This window comes from Perognathus longimembris, chromosome 23, assembly GCF_023159225.1.
Source record: "Perognathus longimembris pacificus isolate PPM17 chromosome 23, ASM2315922v1, whole genome shotgun sequence".
Lineage (NCBI taxonomy): Eukaryota > Metazoa > Chordata > Mammalia > Rodentia > Heteromyidae > Perognathus > Perognathus longimembris.
This window is the reverse complement of record NC_063183.1, coordinates 9,574,832-9,599,642: the sequence shown is the minus strand read 5'-3', so window position 1 is coordinate 9,599,642 and position 24,811 is coordinate 9,574,832. Positions and strand designations below refer to the sequence as shown.

Below are 24,811 nucleotides of genomic sequence, written 5' to 3'. Positions count from 1 at the left end.
TGCTGTGTTGGGCTCGGTTTCTATTCCCTAGTCGGGGGCCCTGGGTTCCACCCCTAGGGCGTTCCTGGAAATGATCTCTGATTTTTCCATCACTTCGGGGAGCTTTTCCCAGAAGATGAGATGACCTTAGGTGATCTTGAGATTCTGTTAGGACCGGGCACTGTGCGTAGACTCCTGGCCCCTGATTCACTCGGTGGTTCGAATCCCAACCCTTCCGGAGGTTTGAATCCCAACCCTTCCGGAGGTTTGGGTGAAGAAAGTCGCGGAGAAAGTCCTCCTAGGGAAGGAGGGGCCGCTCGAGGGCGGATGAAAAGAAAACCCGCGGCGCTCTAGCCCGCCCCGTTCACGACGCTCCCTCACACGCCGGCTCTGATTGGCCACCGGCCGACACTCGCACACGTGACTTCCGGGACGGGGGCGGGGCTTGGGAGGAGTGAGGTTTCCGGCGCGAGGCGCCGTCATCGCGCTTCTAGTCTAGGCCCAGATGGCGGCCCAGGTGGTTCGCACGCGGTTTCCCCGAGAGGCGCCCTCGGCTTCGGCGGCCGCTACTCTGGAGACGACGAGGCCTGGGTGAGATTGGGAGCCCCTTGAGTCTGCGTCCCTGGGACCGAAGCCCGGGACCGGGACTCTGGAACGATCCTGGGAGGACCTGGGCCCTCTACTGAATCCGGAGGCGGGCCGGGGCGGAGGTCGTCGCGGGCCCGGTTCCAGTTCCTGGGCTGATGGATGACTGGGGTGGGAACTGCCAGCACGGTGAGGCTGTGCTCCATCCCAGGCCCCCATCCACTCCGTTCGCCTTCCCGGGCCCCCTCCACCTTTCCTTGGCCCTCATCCACTCCTCCCGGGCTCTCAACCACCTTCCCTTCCTGGGATCCCTCACTCCGTTTCTGTACTGTCTTCTCCTTTACTCTTTCCTCCAACCGAATGTCACTGATGTCGGATCGAATCCTAAAATTTTGTTTGAAACTTGTTTTGACCAAAAATAAGCTGTCGATATAACTCAACAGTATTTTAAACAGTCCGTACCTTAGCCAGCTTCTAATTTCTAGCCCTCTCCTCCATTCAATACTTTTGAGTAGAATGCTTTGTGTTCCTGCTGACGTCTGCTTAAAGCGAACTCCTAGCATCCTATTCCCAATTAGGAGTTACATACTTAGTGTGTCAGACATGGGGCATTGCCAACTGTGTGTGTGTTTGGGGGGGGTAGTGGTGGCAATAGCAGTAAATAGACCAGGAAATAAGAGAACAAGATGGTTTTAGATAGTGATAAATTTAAGTGAAGGAACATGACAGCTGAGTGTGGTGGTTCTACGGAGTCAGGGGTAGGGAATCGCAGTTCAGAGTTACGGAGAGACGCTGTCCAAAAATTAAATAGCCCAAAAGTAAAAAATAATTCAGCAATACAGGAAGGTAATAGGGGAAAGATGGATTTGTTAGATTTTTGGTGGAGAAACATGCAACATTGGAGCTTCAACATGAATGACTATGACCTTTAGCTTTCAGGAAAGCACTAGCCCAGTAAGTTGAAAGAACAGAAAGGACACTATGCTTGCTATAAAACAAATTGGTGGAGATGAGATCAAAGGCAGTCAGGGGCCAGATTAACCAAGGATCTTCTAGGATGAATGGATTTTTGCGTTTTATTGGGGGAAGGATGGAGCTATTGCTGGGCAAGAATGGAAGCAAGGAGAACTTGTCTCACTGACTGTTCTGTGAGGGTTCCTATTGCTATTTTGTCATGAGTTTAATAGCTTGATGATCTTGATTCTGCAGGATTTCAAATATGCTTACATTAGAGAATGATTTCTTCAATTCTCCCCCAAGAAAAACTGTTCGGTTTGGTGGTAATGTACCAGAAGTCTTGCTGAAATACAAAAAGGTAAGAGGCGATGTATGAGGGTTGGGTTTTTTGGATGGAATAAAGAGCTATTCTACCAAAGCTGGGTGGTCAGCAGTAGAGCTTGTGCTTTGGCTGTGGGTTCAATCCCCAGTGTTTTAAAACAAAAACCCCTGAGTGTGCATAGTTTTTGCTACCAGTATTGAAATCAAATAATTAAAAGAGTATATATGATGCAGTTAGTTCAGAAGAGTAATAAAGTGTTTAATGTGTTTATGCAACTTTAAAATGTTATTTTTACTAGGTATCTTTTGTAAAGCATTAGCAACTTTTAGAATAAAAAGCCATTAGGACATTTTATTTTTAAAAAATATCTGTATTCTTGAGCTAGGCCCTTCCGTGTATTCTAGGCTGGTCTTGAACACAATATCCTTCTGTAGCCTCTTCAGAGCTGAGACTCTAGGTGTGTACTACCATGGCAAAACATTTTATTTCTTGAGGAATTACCTCAAGAATAAACTAGGGGTTTTGGTGTTAGCTTTTTGGTTCAAGTGATTCTATTAGATCTCAGAAAGAAAGGGTATAATTGATGCATATTAGTTTTCCTTTTTTCTTTGAGAATTTTCAACAGTAGCCAGAAATGAATGTTGCATACCTATATACTAGCACTCTGGAGGCCAAGAGCTCTAGAGTGGTCTGGGCTACAATCAGATTCTATCTAAAAAACCAAATTGAGGCGTGTGCCTGTGTGTGATAGCTCACACATTTAATCCTAGCTACTCTAGAGGCTGAGATCTGAGGATCATGGTTTGAAGTCAGCCTGGCCAGGAAACCTAGTGAGACTCTTATTCCTTATCTCCAATTAACCACCAAAAAGCCAGAAGTGGTGCTGTGGCTCAAGTGGTAGAGTGCTGGCCTTAAGCAAAAAAGCTCAGGGACAGTGCCCAGGCCCAGAGTTCAAGCCCCAGGATCTGCAAAAGAAAACAAAACAACCTCCCTCCCCCCCAAAAAAAAAATCTCACTACTGATAATCCCGCACAGAAGAAGAGTAACAGTTAAAATGTTCAAGTTTCCATATACAAATATTGCTAAATATAAATGGCTTTTGGGGTACTTGCCATTTTTCTTTCCCCCAAGTCTCCTGCCTCTACTAAAGTGAATTCTTCAAGTTGTGTCATGATTTTATAATGGCAAGGGTTTTGTGAAAGTTACAAAGTTAATTCCATCAGATGGTAAGGGAAGGTTCAAAGTTCTGCTGTTGACATTTCATAGGCAACAACAGTAATCATTTAACCCCTCCCACTCTTCTTGTTCAGGGTGAGACAACTGACTTTGAGTTGTTGAAGAACCAGCTCTCAGACCCAGACATAAAGGTAGGTTGTAGTTGGAGAAGCAGGATCCCACCTTGTGGGCTTGTTAGAGTGCACTTTGCAGGCTGTTCTGTCTTTCCAAGATGGCTCTCTTACTTCAATTCAATTGCTCTTCACCAGGGGCCATTTTTCTCCATTGAGGACATTTGGTGATGCCTGGAAACTTGGGTTGTGACAAATGGGAAGGAGGGGTGCTACAGGCATGTAGTGGGTGGTTGACAGGGATGATGCAAAATTAGGGAAATGTTTTTTTTCCCCCAATATAGAGATTTGAAAAAAATAAAAAATAGATTTTTTTTCCCCTCCAGTCCTGGGGCTTGGGCTCAGGGCTTGAGCATTGTTCCTGGCTTATTTTTGCTCAAGGCAAGCACTCTACCACTTGAGCCACAGCGCCACTTCTGGCCTTTTCTATATATGTGGTGCTGAGGAGTCGAACCCAGGGCTTCATGTATATGAGGCGAGCACCTTACCACTAGGTCATATTCCCAGCCCTAAATTGACGTTTGGACTCAAAGCTTTATGCTTGCTAGGCAAAAATGTTTTACTATTAAGTCACACCTCTAGTGTGGCTTTTGGCTTTTGGATTATTTTTCAAGTTGGAGCTCTAGCTCTTTGCAGAGGGCTGGCATCTGATGAGCTCTTACTTCTCCCTATAGCTGAGATTATAGGTGTGTGCCTCCACACCCAGCTTTGTTTTGTGGTGGTACTGAGCCTTGAACTCAGAGCTTTGTGCTCTGGCCCCCTACATGGCCAGTGTTCTACCACTTGAGCCACACCTCAAGAGTCTGATGTTTTGCTGGTTAATTGGAGACTGTCTGCCTGGGCTAGCTTTGAACTATGATTCTCTAGGTCTCAACCTCCTGAGTAGCTAGGATTATAGGCATGAGCTGTTAGTCCCCACCCAGACTTGTTTCTCATCTTCCTCTGATGTAGATGTATCTGCCCAAAATTATTACAGTTGCTGTATACTAGCAAGTCAGACTCCTTGTCTCCCTCCCAAGTCCCTGCAGCTGCATATTGCTCTCCCAGGTCTCGAGCTGAGAACCTTGGACTTAAACCTTCCATGTCCACTCATTCACTGAGCCTTAGGGAAAAAAGATCTTAGATTCTCTCCCCATTTTGTTGGTGCTCTTGTCTGGATTCTACAATAATGCTTTAGTAGTGTTTGGTCCTGGCATACACACACTCTCCCCCTCCCCCCCCCCCCCAATCCTCTACAGAGTAACCTGATTCATGTGAGTCTAAGAGGACAAGTCTGGGCATGCCACTTTCCCTTACATCTCAGTGTAGTCTCACTGCACATATTATTTCCTGATTTGTCACTCTCCACCTTATGTCTTCTATGCAACTTTTCTTTGTGACCAGAGCAGGTCCTCTGTCCATGGCATTTAAGCCTGGGCTCTGGATCCCCTGCTTTTCTCCTTTACTAGCTATGTGACTCGGGGCCAGTTCTGCCCTGTGGTGCCCTGGGGTCAGTACCTACATCATGGGGTGATGGTCAGAAGTAACTGAATTGGCTGCTTTGTTGGTGGTTATTTCCGTTAATATAATTTGCAGAATTCTTCACTCAGACCCAGCCGAATGGTTAGCATCTTTAATGGTTCTTGGCCTGCTTCTTCCGGAGCACAATCATTCTTTCATTCCATCCACTTTCTACTCTTATAGCAAACCCTTCCAATTCTGTAGCTGCCTTCCTGGGCCCACTGACTTATCTGCTCCCTACGTTTATCTATTTGCTTGCTCAGTATATGCTCCAGCCAAACTGAAGTACTGACAGTTTTCTTTTTTGCCAGTCCTGGGGCTTGAACTCAGGGCCTGGGCGCTGTCCCTGGTTTCTTTTTGCTCAAGGCTAGCACTCTACTACTTGAGCCACAGCACCACTTCTGGCTTTTTCTGTTTTATGTGGTAATGTGGAATTGAACCCTGGGCTTCATACATGCTGGGCAAACACTTTACTACTAAGCCACATTCCCAGTGGGTACTTAACAGTTTTCTGAGAGCAAATTTTCCCTGGAATCAAGAAAGTTCTGGAAATACTGCTGCTGGCTAAAGACAGCAGAAGCACTGCCTGCACTTGAAAATGTCTCCTGATCCTTGCCTTCTCTCTCAGGCTCAAAGTTTGTGTTGTACTGCATCTTTAAATTTTTTACTTTTTGATTTTTGCCAGTCCTGGGGCTTTGAATCAGCCTGGGCCCTGTTCCTGAGCCTCTTTGTGCTCAAGGCTAGCACTCTACCACTTGAGCCACAGCACCACTTCTGGCCTTTTCTGTTTATGTGGTGCTGAGGAATCAACCCACTAAGCCACATTCCCAGCCCAAAATTTTTACCTTTTGTTTTTTTAATTTTTCAGTGTTGAGGATGGAATCCAGGACCTTGCAAGTGCTGGGCAAATGCTTTTGCAATTTTGTTGTTGTTGTTTGTAGGGCTTGAATTCTTGGCCTGGGCCCTGTGTGCCTGAGATCTTTTACTCAAGGCCTAGTACTCTACCACTTGAGCCACAGTGCCACTTTTGGCTTTTTCTGTGTATGTGGTACTGAGGAATGGAAACTAGGGTTTCATGCATGCTAGGCAAGCACTCTACCACTAAGCCACATTCCCAGCCCCTACTTGGTCTTCTTAATGATGTTAACCATTTTCTCTCCCTAATTGGAGTCTTGTCTTATTTTTTTTATATATGTATGTTACCTGTGTATGTTATCTATATACATAGACACAAATAATTTTTCTGTGGGCTGGGGATATAGTTGCTGTGCTGTGGTGTTGAGTCCAATTACATTCTTCATATATGTAGCCCTCATTTATTACTGATAAGATGATTGGTACAAAGTGTGTATGTGTGTGTATGTATAATTTTCCGTTACTGTAGAGGATTTGTGAATTTGAAAGGACTTTTCTCTGTTTAAATTGAGGATGAGCAGATCATTAGCTGGCTGCTGGAGCTCCGCTCTTCCATCATGTACTTGACCAAAGACTTCGAACACCTGATTAGCATTGTGTTGGTGAGTTCATTTAGTTCATATCATGGACTAGTAAGTGCTCAGTGTTTTTGAAATAGTATACTTATCAGCGAAGTCTTACCACTGTCTTCTCTCTTGCATAGAAATTGCCTTGGTTGACTAGAAGTCAGGCAGTGGTGGAGGAGTACTTGGCATTTCTCGGTAATCTTGTGTCAGCCCAGACTGTCTTCCTTAGGCCCTGTCTTGGCATGCTGGCTTCCCACTTCGTACCTCGTGAGTAGTTGTGCTCTGCTTATAAAAGCAAGCTCCTTCTTCCCCTTCCTCTTGTCCCATCCCTTCCCCTTTCCCCATTCCCTTCCTTATTAGAAAAGAGGTTCACAATTCATTTATTTGGTTCACAATTGTAACCCAAGATGGAAGGGCCACTTGTGATGGCTGCCTGAATGGCAGAGTCCTTTGTGACAGGGGACATCCAGGCAAGGGGCAGAAAGTGCACATTACCTGTTATTTCTTTACTGTATGTGGTGTTTTAGAAATGCATCTTTATGGGCTGGGGATATGGCCTAGTGGCAAGAGTGCCTGCCTTATATACATGAGGCCCTGGGTTTGATTCCCCAGCACCACATATACAGAAAATGGCCAGAAGTGGCGCTGTGGCTCAAGTGGCAGAGTGCTAGCCTTGAGCAAAGAGAAGCCAGGGACAGTGCTCAGGCCCAGAGTCCAAGCCCCAGGACTGGCCAAAAAAAAAAAAGGAAATGCATCTTTATGCATTTTAGAAATGCATCACGTTGGGACTTTGCCATCACGGACGTGCATGCTGGTATTATGGAGGCACTTGTCCCCTGTAGAGATGTCTAGGTCCATTTAGCTGTGGTTTTGACAGGCTGTCATTCGTTTTGGTGATTCTTTGACAAAGTCTTAGAACTCATCTCAGATTTTGTGGCTATTTAAGCACTATCAGGTTGCTACTTCTTTTTTTGGGCCTGGCTTTTCTGTTTACGTGGTGCTGAGGAATGGACCCCAGGGCTTCATGCATGTAGGCAAGCACTCTACCACCAAGCCACATTTTTAGCCGACACTTTTTCAAATGGTGAATCTATCATTGTATTTAGCTTGAACTATGGAAGAAACAGTTTTCCTTTAAAAAAGCTGTCATTGTGTAAGTCTGTGACGGGTGAGTGACATGTGCCTCTTTTCCCTCCAAAGCACGAGTGATCATTAAGGAAGGTGACATAGATGTTTCGGATTCCGATGATGAAGATGACAGTAAGTATAAAAGGATTCAAGAAAAGAACACGGAGATTGTGGAGAATGTGATGGATGACTGCAAACTATTGTGGAATCTGTTCCAATAAATAGATGGCAACAAATGTTCTCATATAATTACTCCATTTAATCTTGATGGTTGTAGAGAGGAACCTTGAAATTCTTACTTCTCTGATCAATTCCTCACTTGCTTAACTAGTGATTTCAGCTTCAGGTACTTGACTTTTCAACTCCTAGTTTTGATGGTCACATGCCCAACTTTTCTTCTTGTAGATCTTCCTGCGATTTTTGACACATGTCACCGAGCCTTGCAAATAATAGCGAGATATGTCCCATCGTGAGTATTCTTTTGTTACTTTGAATTGTGACGTCTGATTCTGAAGAAACTTTAAATGGGCTGGTATATATTTATGTATCTATATCTATGTGCCTATAGATATAGATACATATGTCAGTGATGGAGTGCTTGACTGGCTTGTGTGTGTCTGGGTTCTATCCTCAGCATCACAAAAGAGAGAAGGAAAGAAAATTATAATTGGTAGAAAGCCATAAAATGTCAGTAGCCTCAGGACATGTGTCATGATACTGGCTGCGTCGTGTTGATGACGTCACTTGTTGAAAATAGTACTTCTGTTTCGTTCATTTTCTTTAACCATTTTGAAAGACATACCAGTTCTCTCGCAAATTTCCGGCGGTTTTTGGAATTTTGCTTTTATCTTCAACAGATATGGTATCGAAATATTTTCACTGAGAAATCCCGATGTGTATTTGTGTCATGCCATATGAATAAGAAAATCTTTGCAGGTTTGTGGGTTTCTTTTGGAGGGTAGACTTCTAGGTTGATTTTTGTTAACAGAATTCCAAGTTGGCATTCTTTTGCCTTTTTAAAGTAATATATGTGTGGTGGGAAATGTTTATACTTTAACTTATACCTTTTTTGTTGGTTATGGGGCTTGAACTCGGTCTGGGCACTGTCCCTGAGCTCTTTCCTTCAAGGCTAGAGCTCTACCACTTGGAGTCACAGCTCTACTTCCAGTTTTCTGGTGGTTAATTGGAGAGAAGAGTGTCACAGACTTTCCTGCCTAGGCTGGCTTTGAACTGTGATCCTCATATCTCAGCCTTCTGAGTAGTCAGGATTACAGGTGTGAACCCCAGTGCCCAGCTTCTTTTAAACATTTAAAGGAGCAAAGTTCCTCTTTTGATTTGCTGTTAATATTAAACTTTTTCCACCTTAGTTTTTTTAACTTAAAATTTTTATTAGCATCTATTGTATATTTCCATTTTCTATTCTTTATTTTAGTTCATAGATTGTTCTGTGGGACTATACATTTCTTTTTACTTTGGAAGTGTAGGGGTTCTTGTCTGCCTTCCATCTGTCTGCTCTGGAAATGGGGATGTCAACTTTCTTAGCAAGTGCAGTTTACAAGGATTGTTTGTTTTAATAGGACACCATGGTTTCTTATGCCGATACTGGTGGAAAAATTTCCATTTGTAAGAAAATCTGAGAGAATTCTGGTAAGAATCCTTTTGTTTAATGTGAGTTCCTTTTAGATTATGCTAGTTTTTCTTAAAAGTTCTTTTGTAGAGTTTAAATTGGATACTGGGAATCCTCGGTGCCCTTTTCTTCTTACTTGCAAGAAGTTAAGGGTCAGAGTCCATTTCAGAGGCTTTCTTAGAGGTCTCATGTTGACACATGATAATTAATGGACAATAGCAGTTCATATGTTACTGCTTGTAGACATAACTTACCTGAACACAGAAAGCAGAGCTTTTAGAGGCATGTAAATGGGGCTTGAATCCAGGACTTCGTGTTTTCACTTGGCTTTTTTGCTAAAGGCTGGGGTCTACCCCTTGAGCCATGCCTCTCTGTTTGTTTTTTTTTGCTGGCTAATGGATTTGTCAGGATTTCTCTGCCTGGGCTGTGATCTCCTTGATCTCAGCCTTTGGTGTAGCTAGAATTACAAGTGTAAGCCACTGGCACCCAGCTTCTGGGTGCTCTTCATTAATTCCTAGTGTCTACCTCACCTTGTGTTTTCCCCATAAGCTGTTAGAGGCACTAAGAAAGAGTTACTCACTTTTGCTCTTGTTTGTCCTACTCTGCTTCCTATGGAGTGGTATAGCTACGAAATATGGTATAGCCACTGTATAGCTACGAAAATAGCTGCCAGGCTGAGGGAGGAGGATCACTCATTCAAGGCCAACCTGCCCTATATACTGAAGACCCTGTCTCCAAAAAAGGAAAGGATATAGAAATAGAAATTCTGAATAAATACTAAAAAAGCAAGTCTAACAGTCTATGAGAAGAAATATTCACTGTGCCCAGAGATATATGGGCAAAGGCCCAAGTAGGAAATGGAAGTGTCAGCCCTGCCTCACGTGCTAGCCTGGCCCTGACTCTTAATGCCAAATCTTGATCTTTGTGTTACACTTTAGGAATGTTACGTCCATAACTTACTAAGGATCAGTGTTTATTTTCCCACCCTGAGGCATGACATTCTGGAACTTGTTATTGAGAAGCTGCTCAAGTTGGATGTAAGTACTGGACAAGCATTTTCCTTCTGGTTTGCATTTATTGAATGATTCTGTTTGTTACACTCCCAGCAAATGATGTGCCATTGGTCCAACCTATTGTCCCGATCACACGGACGTGCTGGGGGCTGCGGCAGTCCTCTGGCTGGGTGTAGGCCTGTGTTCAGTCCCATGGAGGTCCAGTAGCATTGTAGAAGCCTCTGTGATTGGAAGAGTTAGAGGCTGGGAGGCTGTTAGGATGGAACTAAGGAGAGGTGAAAATGACCTCTGATCACTCCTTTCTGCTAGGTGATGGGCGAGATGCTTATGGACCGTGCATATGAGGGCCTTGCGCAGAATGAGGGAATGGATGTTGACTAGTTCATGTTGATTTTATATGCATATGCGAGTTTGGCGTCAAGGGATTTGGATTCTAGTATTTAGTTACTTCCTGTTGCAGCCCACTGGGCAGGTTAGCACCATCATGGTGCCAATAACCACACTGCTGAAGCACGGGGCGTGGAAGGTGCTGTGCTCTCAGTGCTCTTCCTTCTGCTTCCCTGGTACAGGTCAATGTTTCCTGCCAGGACATTGAGGACGCCGAGGAGGCTGCGGCCCACGCTCAGGCTGGGACCGACTCTGCTGAAGGACTGTTCAACATGGTTAGCATTTCTCACGGCCAGAGTCCCCTCCTCCTTTCCAAAGAGTCAAAAGTGTTCACCAAACCCGAGAATGCATCCTTACTTGAGGAGGTGGCTGGGGTTTCTTCCATGTTTACTAATCTTGGAGCTATTTACTAAACTTTTTATCTAAGCCTTGGGGCTTGAACCTTGGGCAAGCTCTACCACTGAACTTCCTATCTAGCTGTGGCTTTTTTTTTTTAATTGTTAATGAAGGTGATGTACAAAAGGGTTACAGTTCCTTAAGTCAGGTGAAGTGTACCATTGCTTTTGGACAGTGTCACCCCTTCCCGAGCTCTCTCCCAGCCAGCTGTGGCTTGTATTTTGTGTTGATGGTGCTGGGTTGTGAACTTTAGCCCGTGAGTTACTAGGAAGGTTCTCTACCCCTTGAACCACACCTCCGCTTTGGGTTTTTTGTTGGTTAATCAGAGATAAGAGTCTTGGATTAGTTTTCTCAGGCTGGTGTCAAACCTTGGCCCTCAGATCTCAGCCTCCTGAGTAGCTAGGAAGGAGCTGCTGGTGCTGGGTTCATCGAGTTTTGTAATGTCAGCTTTTCTTCCTTCAAAGGATGAAGATGAAGAAACAGAGCATGAAGCAAAGGCTGACCCAGAGCTGCGGGTTCAGATGGCCCATCCTGTAGCTGAGCGCCTGGACATCCTACTGGCTTTGCTTTTGTCCTACATCAAGGATGTCTGCTATGTGGATGGTAATCTATGACATTGCCAATCCTCACTAGTGAGCCTGTCCCTCTGGGGATTTCCCACACATTTCCTTCTTGCACAAATCTGAAATCTGTACACCTGGAGAAAGCTTTAGAGAGGTCCGCTACCTGCCACCTTCACACAGGTTCGGCAGGGCGGGCTTGAGATTCAGGCACAGTTACATGGCACTTCAAAAGCCCTTGGTCTTTCCTTGTGTTCAGAGCTAGTAGGTGGTGCTCGGCAAGTTACTCTTGAATTGCTTGAGGTGTTTAGAATCATCTAGCCAATACCAGTGCATGGTGGTTGCATGGCTGAGTGAGTTTAGAGGGCCTCTGCCAGTAGCCCTTGTACCAGCTTGGAACTGTTCTGAGCAAATCTGCAGACTGAGACTTGACACTTTCCTAAGATTTAAGGATGAACTTCATTTATGTGTAATTGTTTTTGAAGTGCTGGCAGTCAAGCCCAGGGACCCCACCCAGATGCTGGCAGGAGTCCTAACAGCTGAGTTGTAGCACCAGTCCCAAGTAATTTCCTATGGATTTGAGAGGTCTTGTGAAAACATGTTTCACAACTCATTCTAATGTAAATTGTGAATTTTTTTTTATTCTGTATACTGGGGATTGAGCCCAGAGTCTATGTGTGCCAGATAAGCAGTCTACTTCTTGAGCTTTGCTCTCAGCCCAATTAAAAACATATTTTATGCCATTCACTGTTCTCAGATTGTTTTTCCGACCAGTGGATTTAACTGGGTATTTTTTCATTATTATAAATAACAGCGGGGCTGGGGATATGGCCTAGTGGCAAGAGTGCTTGCCCCGTATACATGAAGCCCTGGGTTCAATTCCCCAGCACCACATACATAGAAAATGGCCAGACGTGGCGCTGTGACTCAAGTGGCAGAGTGCTAGCCTTGAGCAAAAAGAAGCCAGGGACAGCACTCAGGCCCTGAGTCCAAGGCCCAGGACTGGCCAAATAAATAAATAAATAAATAACAGCACAACGAACCTCATATATGTATCTTCAGTTATTTGCTTATGATAAATTCCTGGCAAAATTACTATATTAAAGGGCTGTGCTCATGTGCTCAAGCTATATGTCTGTGATTCTCCCCTGTAATCCTAGCTATTCAGGAAGCAGAACTGGAAGATCAAGGTTTGAAGCCATCACTAGCAGAAAAGTCCAAGAGACTCCACCTCTAACCAGCAAAATACTAGACTGGAGGTGTGGCTCAAGTTGGTTTCTTGCTTTGAGCAAGAAAGCCAAGTGAGAGTGTGAGGCCTTGAGTACAAGCTCCACCCAGTACTAGCAAACATTTCTTTTAAAATGTAGAGGAGAGGTTACAGTTCATTGTAAAGTTTCCCTTTAGGAAGGTCTGTATTGCTGGGCGCCTATGACTCACACCTGTAATTCTAGCTACTCAGAAGGCTGAGATCTGAGGACCAAGGTTGGAAGTCATCCCAGGCAGAAAAATACTCGTGAGACAATCTCCAATTAACCACTCAAAAACTGGAGGCAAAGCTGTGACTCAGAGTGGTACAGTGCTAGCCTTGAGCAAAAGAACTCAGGAACAGTACCTAGGACTGACCCCATCCCCCACCCCCAAAAAGGAAACTGCGATCTAGTATTTTGTTTTAATCATACTTTATTGCATATTGCTAGATATTTGTTTGTAGTACTTGGGCTTAAACTCCAGGCTTCATAATTCCTAGGTTGATGCACTACTACGTGAAACATGCCTCCAGCCTGCTTTTTTGGTTGGTTATTTTGGAGATGGTATCTAATGAATTTTTCTTCTCATTCTGCTCTTGAACCTAGCTCTTCCAGATCTCAGTCCCCTAAATAGCTACAATTTCTTTGCGTGTGAGTCAACTGTACCTGGCTGTGTTTTTGTTTTTGGTGAGAGATCAGGGCCTCACATTTTTTTTTTTTTCTGCCAGTCCTGGGGCTTGGAACTCAGGGCCCTGAGCACTGTCCCCAAGTTTCTTTTGCTCAAGGCTAGCACTCTTACCTCTTGAGCCACAGTGCCATTTCTGAGTTTTCCTGTTTATGTGGTGCTGAGGAATAGAACCCAGAGCTTCATGCATGCTACCATGAAGCCACATTCCCAGGGTCTCACTCTTTCAGCTAGGTTGACCTCCAACTTTGTATCCTCATACCTCAGTCTTCTTCTTCTTTTTTTTTTTTTTTTTGCCATTCCTGGGCCTTGGACTCAGGGCCTGAGCACTGGCCCTGGCTTCTTTTTGCTCAAGGCTAGCACTCTGCCACTTGAGCCACAGCGCCACTTCTGGCCATTTTCTGTATATGTGGTGCTGGGGAATCGTACCCAGGGCTTCATGCATACGAGGCAAGCGCTCTTGCCACTAGGCCATATCCCCAGCCCCATACCTTAGTCTTCTGAGTGCTGGGATCAAGGCGAGCGCCACGACACCTTCCTTGCTTTTGTTGCCGTGTTTAACATTCTGCTTTGGGCATGTAACACTGATAGCTTGAAGCTGTGTATTTATGCAACTGAGATGATGAATTTTCTCTGTAGGTAAGGTTGACAACAATAAAACCAAGGACTTGTATCGTGATCTTATCTCCATCTTCGATAAACTGCTGTTGCCTACCCATGCCTCCTGCCATGTCCAGTTTTTCATGTTTTACCTCTGCAGCTTCAAATTGGTAAGTAAAGTGCTATTGTCAGTATCTTACTTGGGTTTTTTCTTTTTTTCTATTTTTTTTTTTTTGTGTGTGTGGTAGGCTTTGAACCCAAGGCCTCATACTATTTTGAGCAGTGTCACACTTTTTACCTATGAACTCATTTATGCTTCCTGTATACCTGAGGTGACAGATACATACCACCTTCCCCAGCTTTCTATTGGTTGAGTCTCCTGATGTGTTTTGCCTGTGTTGTTTCAGGACTGTGATTCTCCCTATCTCCACCTCACCAGTAGCTAGCATAGCTCCACCGTGTCTGGCTTCACTATTCTTTTGTTTTGTTTTGTTTTTTTGCCAGTCCTGGGCCTTGGACTCAGGGCCTGAGCACTGTCCCTGGCTTCTTTTTGCTCAAGGCTAGCACTCTGCCACTTGAGTCACAGCGCCACTTCTGGCCATTTTCTGTATATGTGGTGCTGGGGAATTGAACCCAGGGCTTCAAGTATACGAGGCAAGTGCTTTTGCCACTAGGCCATATCCCCAGCCCAGGCTTCACTATTCTTGTGTGAACTTTTTTCTGTAATTGAAAACTGGGTGGAGTGAGACTGGGTTATTTCTTGTCCTTGAGCTCATTTTACTGGCACCCCTAGTAAAATTCCATTTCCATCTGGTCAGATGGGAGCTCCGTAGATGTGGTTCTGCCTTTGCTCGCTTGGTGGTACCCTTCCCTTAGTTCAGTCTTTTCTATTAAAATCTCCTACGGGATATTTCACTGCTCATTTTCTTTATCCTTTCAGTATTGAGACCTAGTCCTAGTTATACTTCAACTTAGAATTTTGAAATTTGAGGGTTCGACTTTTTTTGGTAAAATAAAGAAGTCAGAAAAAGTGCCAGCACAGCAGGTCCTTTCCTCCTCTTTGCAGATGTTTTGTCGCTGTTAGAATAATCAGCCGAGAGTTCTGGTGTAGGTGAGATGGTTGACCTCAGTTTGCCTGAACCCACGCATTCCAGCTTTTCAGCAGAGTACTTTGCCTAAAAGCTCAGTCATTTTTCTGTGAGCAGCACTGAGCAGTCAGACAGCTTCTGTTCTTTAAGCCACACTTCTGTGCCTGGCTAGGTGTAGCTCGTGCAGAGACAGTGAGAGCCCCTGGGGACTCTGGAGGTGTGGGTGATCACTGCTTTCCAGGTGCAGCAGAGCCCGAGTCACCTGAAGAGTTCCCATGGTGCACACTGTAAAGCCACATCTCATACCTACTCAGTCTAACTTCCCCCGCTTCCTTCTGCTTTTGATCACAGAGCTCTGAGCTTGCTAGGCAGGCTACCACTGGAACCATCCTCTAGTCCTTCTGGCTTCACTTATTTTTTAGGTATTGTGTGTTTGCCTGCAGCCAACCTTGACCATGATCTTTCTCTTGATGCCTACCATGTAACTGGCATGACAGGTGTGTGCCACCATGCCCAGTTTATTGGTTAAAATGGGTCCCACTATTTGGTTGGCCTTAGATTTCTGTGATCCTTCTGATGTGTGCCTCATGACATGCTTGATTTTTTTTTGGTCGTTGTTACTGCTGTTTGTTTTATTCTTAATATGAAGTCTCGTTCTGCTGCTTCACTTGTTTCTGAAAGTAGCTGGGCTACAGGTGCACACGCCCGGTGGGCAGCTTTGATTCTGGTGCTGAGCTGGATCTGGACTTCTCTGATTATTCAACACCCGGAATACCTCCAGTTTTCAGTAATAGTATCTCCTGGCCACTGCACATTATTTAGCAGTGTAACAGAGATGCTAGGACTTTTCCCCATTGGTGTTTCTAATAGCTAGAGTAGCTCGTGATACTAAAAAAAAAAAGATCGTGCCAACACCATCTCTTTTTATAGGGATTTGCAGAGGCTTTTTTGGAACATCTGTGGAAAAAGTTACAGGATCCAAATAATCCTGCCATCATCCGGCAGGCTGCTGGGAATTACATTGGGAGCTTTCTGGCAAGAGCAAGATTTATTCCTCTTATGTAAGTAACCTAATTTTTCCATGTTCTTAACACGAGAGCATTGTCAGAGAAATCCTTGTTGTTTTTCCTTTTTTTCTATTTTTAGTGAAAATAAATCTGTTCCTACTCTGCAAAGTGTTTATAGTTATCTCTAAGAGTGATTTCAGAGCACAGGGTCTCCTGGCTGGGAGATCTGACCTCCCACCTGAGGCTTTTATCATCTGTCACCATGAGAATCATGGTGACTTGGTGGTAGCATGGTGTTGCATGTTATTTTGATTCTTCTTGTAGGCTTATCAGTATTCACTTGCATTCTGAATCAAATATGTATTGGAAAAGAAAAACTTTTAAAATTGGGATGTCCCTCAGTGCTCAGAGATATATCCTACCCTTCACGTGTGTAAAATCCTGGCTTCATTCCCCAGCACTAAAAGAAATGTGGCTAATATAGAGGCCTGTTTAGGAGGCCATTTCCTCCAGGTGATGATCGGTGAAGATAATTCTGGGCAAAGATGCTGTTAAAAACAAACAAAAAATAATGCTGCCAGGCGCTGGTGGGTTCACACTTGTAATCTTAACTGCTTAGGAGACTGAGATCTGGGGATTGTGGTTTGAAGCCAGCCTAGGCAGGAAATCCAAACTTCCAAAAAAAGTTGGAAGTGGAGCTGTAGCTCAAGTGATAAGGCACAAAAGCTCAAGTTCAGTGCCAGTGCTCTTGAGTTCAAGCTCCAGGACTGGCCCCAAACAAGAGCCAAGTAACATTCCCAACACTAAAAGCCTGTGCTTGAATTGTTGACCACAGGACTTCATCACAGTCCTCTGGGAAGCAGGGAAGTCGGGCAGGCCACCTTCCTTGTGTCAGGTGTGGGTAAATGTGCCTTGTTCTTTGGCCATGATGCTACAGGACTGAGCCCTAGCCAAGAACTCTTTTTGAGTCGATGAGGAGGAACTGCCCCTCTTCTTCCCCACCTGAGAACCCCTCTGAGTGGACTAGGAGGAAGTGGCCTCTCTCCTTTGGGAGGTTCTAGGAGCCTCCCTTGTGCTTTCTAGAAGGTGAATGCTGTCCTACAGGCACAGCCCCTTTCCATTCTTGTCTCCACTTGGCACTTTGGTGCTGGAGAGCAAGCACACTAGGCAGACTTCCCACTGAGCTAGGGCTCCACCTGTGTGTGGGGGGTGTCCAGGAGGAGGCCCCTGAGGGACCACCCATGGGGTGTGTATTCAGGGGGGCTTGGTTACAAAGCAAGCACAGCTGATGTGAGCTTTTCTTCTCTCCAGCACTGTGAAGTCCTGCCTGGATCTTTTGGTTAACTGGTTGCACACGTACCTTAATAACCAGGATTCGGGAGCCAAGGCTTTTTGTGATGTCTCTCTTCACGGTCCATTTTACTCAGCCTGCCAAGCTGTGTTCTACACGTTCGTTTTTCGACACAAGCAGCTTTTAAGTGGAAATCTGAAGGAAGGTCAGTGCTCTGGGCTAAAATCTGGGTTTTCTCTCATGTACTTGTCACCCTTTACTTCTGATGACTCTGAAAACTGCACATGCACTCACACTTTGACTAGGAAATTCCCATGCTGCCTCTGAGCACTCAGGCTGTCAGTGCCAGGCACTTTGGCCTGGTGAGGGCTGGCTTTCCCACACCACTGACATGAGGCCTGGTGAAGGACCACTACAGACAAGGCAGGAACCAGCAGGCCAGAACCAGAGGTGCCCCAGCCCTGGGCCTGCCACACCAGAGCCAGTTCACTGCCTTTCAGCTTTGTGGATCTTGAGACTTAAATATACCTTAAAACTGCCAGGGGAAGCGCAGTGTCTCCACAAGCAACTCAAGCCATTTTAATTTGTGTTTGTGAAAAGTACTGATAGTTTGATAGTTGTTTCCTCTAAATCACGCTTTTCCACCTTCATCTATTAGTATTTATTTCGTCCTGGTTAGTTGTTAATTGTGGAAAACTGTCCTGTGCGTGCATGCGTGCATACGTGTGTGTGTATGTGTGTGTATGTGAGATTGCTGGGGTTTGAACTCCAAGCCTTGTTCAGCTTTTTATTTATTTATTTATTTGTTTATTAATTGAACACAAATTTTTTGACAAGGTGTTGTGCAAAAAGGGTACAGTTACATAGTAGGGCAGTGTGTACATTTCTTGTGATATCTTATGTCCCGTTTTTCTATTCCTTCTCTAGGTCAGGTAGACATATATACAATATACAATGTATCAAGAACATATACTGTATTCACAGACTTGGTCTCTACTGTCTCTCCGTCTCTCTTTGTTAATAGTCATATATCAGGGAGATCATGCCCCTTTGTTTTCTGTGTTCTAGGCTTGTCTCCCTCAACATTATTTGTTCGAGTTCTGACCATTTCCCTGCTAATAACAATATTTCACCATTCCTAATCGCTATGTAGTATTCCATTGTGTATAAGTACCATATTTTTTTGGATGCATTCGTCTGTGGAGGGGCATCTGGGTTGTTTCCATATTTTGGCTATTGTGAATTGTGCCACGATAACCATGGAAGTACAAATGTCTTTTTGATATCTTGGGGTTTGCTGTTTAGGATAGATGCCTAGGAGTGGTATGGCCGGGTCATAGGGTAGGACTATATTGAGCTTTTTGAGAAACCTCCATACTGTTCTCCAAAGTGGTTGTACTAATTTGCACTCCAACCAACAATGGAGAAGGGTTCCTCTTTCCCCGTACCCCCTTCAGCATTTGTTGTTGCCTGAGTTCAGAGTACAGGCCATTCTAACTGGGGTGAAGTGGTATCTCAGGGTTGTTTTTATTTGCATTTCCTTTACTAGCAGGGATGTTGAGCATTTCCTCATGTGTTTCTTTGCCATTTTTATCTCTTTTCTTGTGAAGTCTCTCTTTAGCTCCTTTGTCCATTTCCTAATAGGTTTATTGGGCTTGGAGGGGCTTAGTTTTTTGAGTTCTCTGTAGATGACAGATATCAGGCCTTTGTCTGTTGCTGTGCTGGTAAAGATCCTTTCCCATATCGTTGGCTGTCTTTCTATTTTGGTGGCTATGTTCTTAGCTGTGCAGAAACTTTTTAATTTGTAGTAGTCCCATTTGTTCAGCTTTTTTGTGCAAGGGTGGTACTCTACTACTTGAGCCCCAGGATTGGTATAACACTCTCCCCCAAAAATAAATAATAAAAGAGGGACAGAGGGAGGGAGGGAGAAATGTGAACAGGTTTTGTTCAGTGTACACCTTAAAATGCCACTTCATTTTGCTCCTGATCTGAGACTCGGGAGTTGTTGAGTCTCTCACGTTGATGTGCAGCTGCCGTTTGTCCGCCATGGCCGTGATCAAGGCCATGCATGGTCTTTTCCTCTGTGGCCTCAGCCTGTGCCGAGCACACAGCTGTGAACCCAAAAGCACATAGTCTCACAGTCCCCTTCCCCCCCAAGCCGGGCAGGGGTGCATGCCTGCAGTCATCCCAGCTGTGGCAGCGGACTTCAACAAGCCGAAACCGCTTGCTCTCCTCAGCACAGCTGCCTGCTCACACGCCCACGAGCTGGGACACCTCTGGATGCCGAGGCGTTTCTGCACACGCAGTTTCGAAAATGGCTTCATGAGCTGGGTGTTGGAGAACAAACCTAGGGCCCTGCGCAGTCTGAGTACACATGCCACCACTGAGCCCTGCATTTTTTTTTTCTTTCGTTCACTCAGGTTTGAGGTATCTGCAGGGTCTGAATTTTGAGCGGCTGGTGATGAGCCAGTTGAACCCTCTGAAGATCTGCCTTCCGTCTGTGGTGAACTTTTTTGCTGCTATCACGAAGTAAGGGACTCTTCTTTCCTCTATGATTGGCAGGGAGTGTGTGAGGCTGTGGCACAGCCTGTGTGAGCCGTTGTGTTGTGAGATTCCACTCACGTGTTAAACACCAAAGGGCTAGAGAACCCCGCAGGACCCATGTGCTGCCGCCATTGTTCTCCTCGGGTCTCCCGGAAGTGCTGCGGGCTTTGGTTGTCGGGGACAGTTCCAAGGAAGATGGCACCTGGGATGCATGGTGGGAAGGAAGGCGCACCGGCAGCTTACTGGCCTCAAAGGCCTGAGGCACCCCACACCTGCTGCCTGGGTGTCGGACCCTGCTCTGAGCACCTGTGTGCAGCACTACGCAGCTGTTTTGCGGAGATGGGGGCACAGGTGGTTTAATTCCTTGCCGGAAGTCAGAAGCCTGGATGTGCTTAGGGCTTGGGAAGCACCCCCTCCATCCCCCAGTCTGTCTTCCTCGTCAACACTAAACAGGGTTCAGACTTGGCGGCTTTCACTAGCTGGACTGTCACTGAGCCCTGCAGTTCTGGTGCCCTGTGCTAGGGCCTCAGCAGTGAGCTGTGCCTTCTGGTGGAGAGCGCCCATGAGGGCTTTGCTTTCTCCCCTACCCTGCCCCTCTTCCAGCTGGTACAGGGCCTGGTGCTTTCTCTCCCTTCTCCTTCAAGGTTGTGGCTCTACCACTAGAGCCACACCTCCCCTTTCCGCTTTTTGCTGGTTAGTAGGACATAAAAGTATCATGGACTTTCCTGCCAGGCTGGCTTTGAACTGCTGTCCTCAGATTTCAGTGTCTTGCATTGCCAGGACTGCAGGCCACTGGTGCTGGCATCTGCCCGTTTGTGAGACTCAGTCATCCCTGTGTCCTGTCCGCCACGCAGCCTTTATCCCCTGCCCTCAGTAGCTGCCGAGGTTCTTTCACACTGTCAGACAAAGCGGACACCTGTCTAGAGACAGGAGCGGAGGTTGCCTTGCACATGTGGTTTTTCATGCTGCCTCCCTCTAAGCCCCATCTCCTTTTCAAATGATGGCAGCTGGAAAATGCCGTCCAGGAACACCACTTAGTTCATAATTACAATTGGCATATGTGTCACACATATGCAAGGGTGAGGGCAGCATGTCACACTCCGCTGTTGGTCTTTATGTCCACAGTAAATACCAGCTGGCCTTCTGCTATACCATTATCGAGAGGAACAGCCGCCAGATGCTCCCGGTTATCCGAAGTACCGCCGGAGGGGACACGGTGCAGACCTGCACCAACCCACTTGACACCTTCTTCCCCTTCGACCCCTGCATGCTTAAGAGGTAGGTCCTCTGCCCCAGACTGCGGCCCTGTCCTAGCTGCCTGCCACACTCGCCTGGCACAGGGACACCAGGCATTTGAGTAAGGGGAGTTTGTGTGGGTGGAGCAGCCAGGGAAGGGGCTGCCTTTCCTCTGCATAGTTCCTGCCAAAGCCAGCGGCAGAAGCAGACCAGACGTGCTGTGGGAGGCGCCACTGGCCAGTTTTGGTGTTGTCACTTCTCACTAGCAGCACAGCCAGCGGGGCTGTTCTGGTCTCAGCCTTGATTGTGGAGATCAGACGAGCTGACTTTTCTAGGCTCTTTGCAGACCAGAAGAGGGGCTCTGCCTCGGTTGGGGTGCACTGAAGTCCCTGTGCTGTCAGGAGAAACCGCATGTGAGGAGCCCCACTGGGAGCAGCGGGACCCCTCACAGTGCTCACTCACCTAGAGCAGTGGTCAGGTAGTGTCCAGGCTGAGGCCTTCCCCTCCCACATAGGAGCTAAGGACGTTCCGGCTGCGTCAGTGCACTCCGCTTGACTTGGATTGATGCAGGTCCTTGTTGACAGGTCCAAGAAGTTCATTGAACCCCTTTACCAGCAGTGGGAAGACATGAGCGCCGAGGAGCTGCAAGAGTTTAAGAAACCAGTGACAAAGGTGCGGCATTGAGGAGCAGCATGCATTCTGAAAACGTTAGGAGTTTTTGGGCTAAGTGTGGTGGGCAAACCATCTAGGGATTCCCCCTCTGTTGATGGTTAGGGCCTGGTGGCATGTGCCCAGCATTCCAGCAACAGAGGGAAGCTCAAATTGGGGGATCGCAGTCCAGGCGCCTAGACCAGGCCTACAGCAAGATAATGAGTTCAAACACAGCTGTGAGGGGCTCAAGTGCTGGAGCACCTACCTGGAAAACTTGAGGCCCTGGTTCAAACCCCAGGACTGACAAAATTTTAAGGGAAGTTTTTGAATTTTTATTTTATTTATTTTTGCCAGTTCTGGGGCTTGGAACTCAGGGCCCTGAGCACTGTCCCCGAGTTTCTTTTGCTCAAGGCTAGCACTCTACCACTTGAGCCACAGCGCCACCTCTGGCCTTTTCTATGTATGTGGTGTTGAGGAATCGAATCCAGGGCTTCATGTATACGAGGCAAGCACTCTTGCCACTAGGCCATATTCCCAGCCCCAGTTTTTGAATTTTTGATAAAATGCTTCCCATACTGGCATTTAGGAAGTAGGTAATTGAAAATAAGCTGTGCTAGTTAAAATCTTTGTCACTCACTGATCACTACCACCAAGGCAAACCTCAAATGCTTTAATTAATTAATTAATGCATGCTGGTCTTAAGGCTTGAACTCTGGGCCTGGGCCATGCCCCTGAGCTCCTTTTGCTCATAGCTAGCACAATACCACTTGAGCCACAGCACCACTTCCACCTTGTTCCGTGATTTAATTGGAAATAAGAATTGCACAGACTTTTCTGCCTGGGCTGGCTTTGAACCATGATCCTCAGATCTCAGCCTCCTGAATAGCTAGGATGATAGGTGTGCTTTATTTTGAAGTGACCCCGAAGTTCTGTTAGGTTTGAGAGAGAGCGTGGAGGTGAGGTGATAGCTCAGCTCTGCAGCTCCTCCAGCAGCTAGAATCAGCTGCTCAGCTGTGTCTCAGTGTGGTAAGATTGTTTCCACCAAGTCAGCAGTCATGGGCCCGGAGCTTTTCTGTGTCTATCCACTCCCTGGCCTGCCCCCCCCCCCCCCGCCCCAACTCTGGGCCTGGGCATTGCCCCTGAGCCTCCAGTTTCCTGGTGATTAATTGGAGATAAGATAATTGGGCAGACTAAGACTTTCCTGCCCTGGCTGGTGGCTGGCTTTGACTCTGATCTTCAGATCTCAACATCCTGAGTAGCTAGAATTACAGGCGTGAGCCACCAGTGCCTGGCCTCCAGCAAACTTTTCTTAAATGGTGCTCAACTACTGCAAAATCACATTCTGACCCATCTCCTAAAAGCCCCCTCTTAGTGTTTTTCTTTGTATTTTCCATTTGGGGGGCTACCTGCCCTCATGGAACTTAAAATCTCTGAAAGTCAAATTTCAGCCAGATGAGCAGTTTTGTGGGTGATTTGTAACTTTCACCCCTGGCCCGGGAGAGGGCATGGGGTGGAGTTTACCATGTTGCCCAAACTGGCTGGAAACTGCACTGATCTTCCTAACGCTCAGCTTTCTGTGCAGGTGGCAGTAGAAGATGAGGACGATGATTTCCTGAAAGGCGAAGCAGCCCAGAGTGAAGCCACCATCGGGCTCACGCCAAGCTCATTCGACGCCCACTTCCGCAGCCCTTCTAGCAGCGTGGGGTCGCCCCCCGTGCTATACGTGCCGGGCCAGTCCCCGGTTGTTTCAAGGATCTGTGACTGAGGCTCGCTGTCCTTCAAAGGAGGCCATTGGCTCCTTTAGACTAGAGGCCTGCCATGGGCCATGCCGGTCGGGCGGACCCCACGAGTGGTGAACAGACGTGTCTTTGTCTCCTCTTTTGGTTCTCTTCAGATGAGAAGCAAAGACTTGAGTGTCTATCACGAGTGGCAGGACAGTGGGCTAGTGGGAAGGGCGTGTTGGTTTTTGTGTGTACGTGGCTTGTATTGTGGGCCCTACAAGTTTCAGCTGGTGGCCATTTCCACATGGGTTTTTGATCCATGCAAGGCCTCTCGGATGAGCCCTCCTGGGGAGGACTCGGGGTACAGGTCCTTTCGTCTGCCGTGTTTGCTCTCCAATGGTTTGTTTTGTGTGTTGGGTGTTCATCCCGCATGGAAGGAAGGGAGCCACTTTGCAGCCCCAGAGGGGCGCAGGGAAGGGGCGAGCTCTGCGGGGTCACCTGTAGTCAGTGCTCTGCAGTTCAGAAATGGGTTCCTGCTGACCGGAAGCAGCCTGCCAGTTGTAAGCTGCTTCCTGCCCAAGTCACAGTGGGTTCTTTTGGCCTGGCATCAGTTGGTTATTTTGAGAATTTTCTTTGTCCAAACTGGAAAACAATCTTCTCGATTGTTTTGTGGCCAGTGGCCCCTTGTCCTCAGTGTGGGTGTGACGCTGAGCGTGTCACATGTTCAACTGTTGCTTAAAGCCCAAGCTTGTTTACTTGTATTTGTGAAAATGGCCATTTTTATGCATATTTATTTTTCTCCACTTGTATTTATTTAAAATGGAGCAATATTTTCTTGATCACAGATATTTTGTAATGAATGACTTCCTCTTCGGGGCTTTCTGTGAGGGCTCTTCCGTCATTACATTGGCTGCAATGTAGTGTTTTCATTCCAGTCTGTAAATAACCTTTTTGGAAAAAAGAAATTTGTATTGTTTTAAAAATCCCTGGGGTTCTGGTGAACTGCTGACAAAAGGTAGCCTTCGTGTACAGGATAAAATCGAGTCCCCTGCAGAGGGAGGGATGTGTCTGTGACTTAGGAAGTAGTTATGGGGTATAAGGTTAATTTACAAATAAGTCTGTTCAGCTTTAAAGGGGGTTGACTAAAAAGTATCATGAAAATAATGTAATCTGAAATTTTCACTCATGCCAATAAATGGGGTTATCTTAACGAAGACAATTCACATAAATATTCTTAGGATTTCTGAGTTTGCTTTAAAACAACAACTCTAAAGCTGATTGGGGATGCTAAAGTACTGTTTCTGCATGGGACAGCAGCTCCCAGACCTTGCTGCTTGAGAGGAAACTGCCTTGTTTGGGCAGTTCAGAAACAAAAAACTATGGAGAGGAGGGAGCTGCTCGGCCTGTCATACTGCCCGCCGCCCTCACTGAGCCAAGAGGGGCAGGCCATGCTCTCCGGT

The 24,811-nt window shown here is 46.2% G+C and overlaps 1 protein-coding gene across 2 annotated transcripts; it reads left to right on the top strand.

The window, feature by feature from the left end:
* The first annotated feature begins 427 nt into the window (after positions 1–427).
* On the top strand, positions 428–24,721 carry Rrn3 (RRN3 homolog, RNA polymerase I transcription factor). 2 transcript variants are annotated; one of them, XR_007208806.1, is made up of 19 exons: positions 428–570; positions 1,774–1,879; positions 3,154–3,210; positions 6,117–6,206; positions 6,308–6,437; positions 7,371–7,430; positions 7,704–7,767; positions 8,876–8,945; positions 9,864–9,962; positions 10,508–10,600; positions 11,186–11,324; positions 13,853–13,983; positions 15,832–15,962; positions 17,220–17,404; positions 19,620–19,728; positions 20,869–21,021; positions 21,564–21,651; positions 23,213–24,451; positions 24,486–24,721. XR_007208806.1 is itself a non-coding variant. In XM_048332449.1 (18 exons), exons 1-18 carry the CDS (start codon positions 485–487, stop codon positions 23,393–23,395), a joined length of 1,974 nt encoding a protein of 657 aa, XP_048188406.1. In that variant the 5' UTR covers positions 428–484; the 3' UTR covers positions 23,396–24,721. The 2 variants fall into 2 exon arrangements, 1 of the variants encoding a protein (XP_048188406.1); XM_048332449.1 differs by having other exon boundaries at positions 23,213–24,721.
* The last annotated feature ends 90 nt before the right edge of the window (positions 24,722–24,811 follow it).